The sequence below is a fragment of the Temnothorax longispinosus genome, unplaced genomic scaffold (assembly GCF_030848805.1).
Source record: "Temnothorax longispinosus isolate EJ_2023e unplaced genomic scaffold, Tlon_JGU_v1 HiC_scaffold_939, whole genome shotgun sequence".
Taxonomy (NCBI): Eukaryota; Metazoa; Arthropoda; class Insecta; order Hymenoptera; family Formicidae; genus Temnothorax; species Temnothorax longispinosus.
Genome location: NW_027270822.1, coordinates 1 through 2,631, shown reverse-complemented (window position 1 = coordinate 2,631; position 2,631 = coordinate 1). Strand labels below are relative to the sequence as shown.

General features: G+C 41.5%; 1 protein-coding gene across 1 annotated transcript; it reads right to left on the bottom strand.

Annotated features, from left to right (window-relative positions):
* Nucleotides 1-866: 866 nt before the first annotated feature.
* Nucleotides 867-2,624, bottom strand: LOC139825102 (uncharacterized). The gene is made up of 3 exons (XM_071797632.1): nt 1,917-2,624; nt 1,483-1,822; nt 867-1,387 (listed from the first exon to the last, which is right to left on the bottom strand). Exons 1-3 carry the CDS (start codon nt 2,337-2,339, stop codon nt 1,167-1,169), a joined length of 984 nt encoding a protein of 327 aa, XP_071653733.1. The 5' UTR covers nt 2,340-2,624; the 3' UTR covers nt 867-1,166.
* Between the last annotated feature and the right edge of the window lie 7 nt (nt 2,625-2,631).

Genomic DNA, 2,631 nt, shown 5'->3' with positions numbered 1-2,631 from the left:
ACTTAAACGCTTAATAACTGTAACAGAAATAATTTGTTAAAGCAGAGAATAGTTGGTATATGAAAAGTACATGTAAATATGAACTTTTCATGTACCAACTATTCTCTGCTTTAACAATTTTATTTCTGTTTTTCGTTAACTTCAACACTTAATATCTGTAACATAAATAATTTGTTAAAGCAGAGAATAGTTGATATATGAAAAGTAAATATTTAGGTAATTATTCACAAAAAAACCTAGGTCCACCCCCACGCTCCCCCTGCTTTCGGGGGAGGTGCGGTAGTCCCGAAATAGTTCACGCATACACTTTCCACGCGAACCGAGGTTCACGCACACCCCCCCGTGCTTTCGGGGGAGGTGTGGTAGTACCGAAATAGTTCACGCATACACTTTCCACGCGAACCGAGGTTCACGCACACCCCCCCCGTGCTTTCGGGGGAGGTGCGGTAGCCCCGAAATAGTTCACGCATACACTTTTCACGCGAACCGAGGTTCACGCACACCCCCCCCGTGCTTTCGGGGGAGGTGCGGTAGCCCCAAAATAGTTCACGCATACACTTTTCACGCGAACCGAGGTTCACGCACACCCCCCTCTGCTTTCGGGGCTACCGCACCTCCCCCGAAAGCACGGGGGGGGTGTGCGTGAACCTCGGTTCGCGTGGAAAGTGTATGCGTGAACTATTTCGGTACTACCGCACCTCCCCCGAAAGCACGGGGGGGGTGTGCGTGAACCTCGGTTCGCGTGAAAAGTGTATGCGTGAACTATTTCGGGGCTACCGCACCTCCCCCGAAAGCACGGGGGGGGTGTGCGTGAACCTCGGTTCGCGTGAAAAGTGTATGCGTGAACTATTTCGGGGCTACCGCACCTCCCCCGAAAGCACCCCCCAGCGGTTGAAAAAGCGTGGAAATTAACATAATTTATGATATTAACATAAATTTATGACAAATTAATAAATTATTTAATAGAACATAATGTGATAAGTAATAAAATACATTGTCCAAAGTACAATAATAAATTAAAGTTAAACAGAGATAATTTCTCATTTCGTTGACAAAAAGTATTATATGAGAAAAGTAAACATAAAAAATATGTGGAGAAACAATGCACATTAAAAGGAAGTGTTAGATTTAATACATGGTTTAGCAGATCTAACTTAATCTTGAAGTTATGTAGCCTCCGAGACATCTGCTTCATCGTCCACAGTCTTCGGTGGATACAAGTCCGCAATTGCACGGAAAAAACTGCTTAAGCGATCTTCATAAGCATGAACGCGTTTGAAGAGATATTCAGCTAAATATCCCACTAAATGCGAAGAACGCGTTCCATACCGTGGGATATTAGCCCTTACTTCTCTCCAAACACGTTCAATGTTCTGAGTGTGGGCTCCTGAATAGACAAACAAATAGAAATTAGTAATGCTAAAGTTTAGTGTTGTGTATTTCGAATGCATATGTTGCTCTTTATATTTGCAATGTAATTACCAGTATCTGGGTCGACGAAATTCATCGAGTGATTTACTGTCAGATGTTGGAAGCCTTCACTGTTTAAACAGTTGTACGACTTCCAACAATCCGACATTATCGTCGTCCCAGGTAGAATCCACTCCTTGATCAGCTCAAGCAGAGTTTTTTCCGTGCGGTCTTGCACTGGCACAATAAAAATTTTTTTTGTGCCACGTTCGTATCCACCGAAGATCCACTTTCCGTCGATTATTCGGCCACGATTGTACTTCCTTTTGCCGATTTTTGCTTCGTCTATTTCGACGATTATATTGGGACCTCCAAGTTTCGTCGAATTCTTTTCGGCCCAATATATGCAAACCTATTATAACAAATCAACATATCAAATTCTATAAATATATAGATATCTATTGAACATATATATCATTGTATTAAGGATATTAATTTATACTTACTTCTCGGCAAAAAGAAATCCAGTCAACAACCGAGTGCTGAGAAAGTTGCAACTCTGTGCACATAAACATAAGTCTCGGAGGTCTCAACATAATAAAATATGCAGTCATCCTGCATATTGTTTCCAAGCTTAATTTAGATTTGCTGAACCATGTATTAAATCTAACAGTTCCTCTAAATGTGCATTGTTTCTTTACATATTTTTTATGTTTATCTTTCTCATATAATGCTTTCCGACAACGAAATGAGAAATTATCTCTGTTTAACTTTAATTTATTATTGCACTTCGGACAATATATTTCGTTGCTTATCACATTATGTTCTATTAAATAATTCATTAATTTGTCTTTATCGTGAGTCACTGCCAAAAACTCGTGCAGCTGCATTTTGACACGATGACTTATGATAAAACAAAAGACTATCATTTCAAATTATGTTACACTTCTGACTTATACCAACCAAACAGTTGTCACGTGATCTGCTGCATGCGCGTGCGGCCACTGAGCATGCGCGTGTGGCCGCAGGGCATGGTCGTAGTCGCTGCATCTCGTCGGTATGACAGGAATCATAACCTGAATCCTGTCAACTTTAACCGTTAATATCTCGCTTCGCGGGGCAGAGCGACACTTTTTTCTGCCAGATTCGGTCGTTTCGTGCAAAAACGCGTCGATTGAGCCCAAGTTGAACGAAATCGGTGAGGAGGCCACTATTCTTCAG

Bases quoted from the DNA above. Each gene is read 5' to 3' on its own strand.
- LOC139825102 (XM_071797632.1), bottom strand. From the start codon at position 2,339: ATGATAGTCTTTTGTTTTATCATAAGTCATCGTGTCAAAATGCAGCTG. The intron at 1,823-1,916 runs GTAAGTATAAAT...TTGTTATAATAG, and splicing joins GGATTTCTTTTTGCCGAGAA to GTTTGCATATATTGGGCCGA. The intron at 1,388-1,482 runs GTAATTACATTG...TTGTCTATTCAG, and splicing joins TTTCGTCGACCCAGATACTG to GAGCCCACACTCAGAACATT.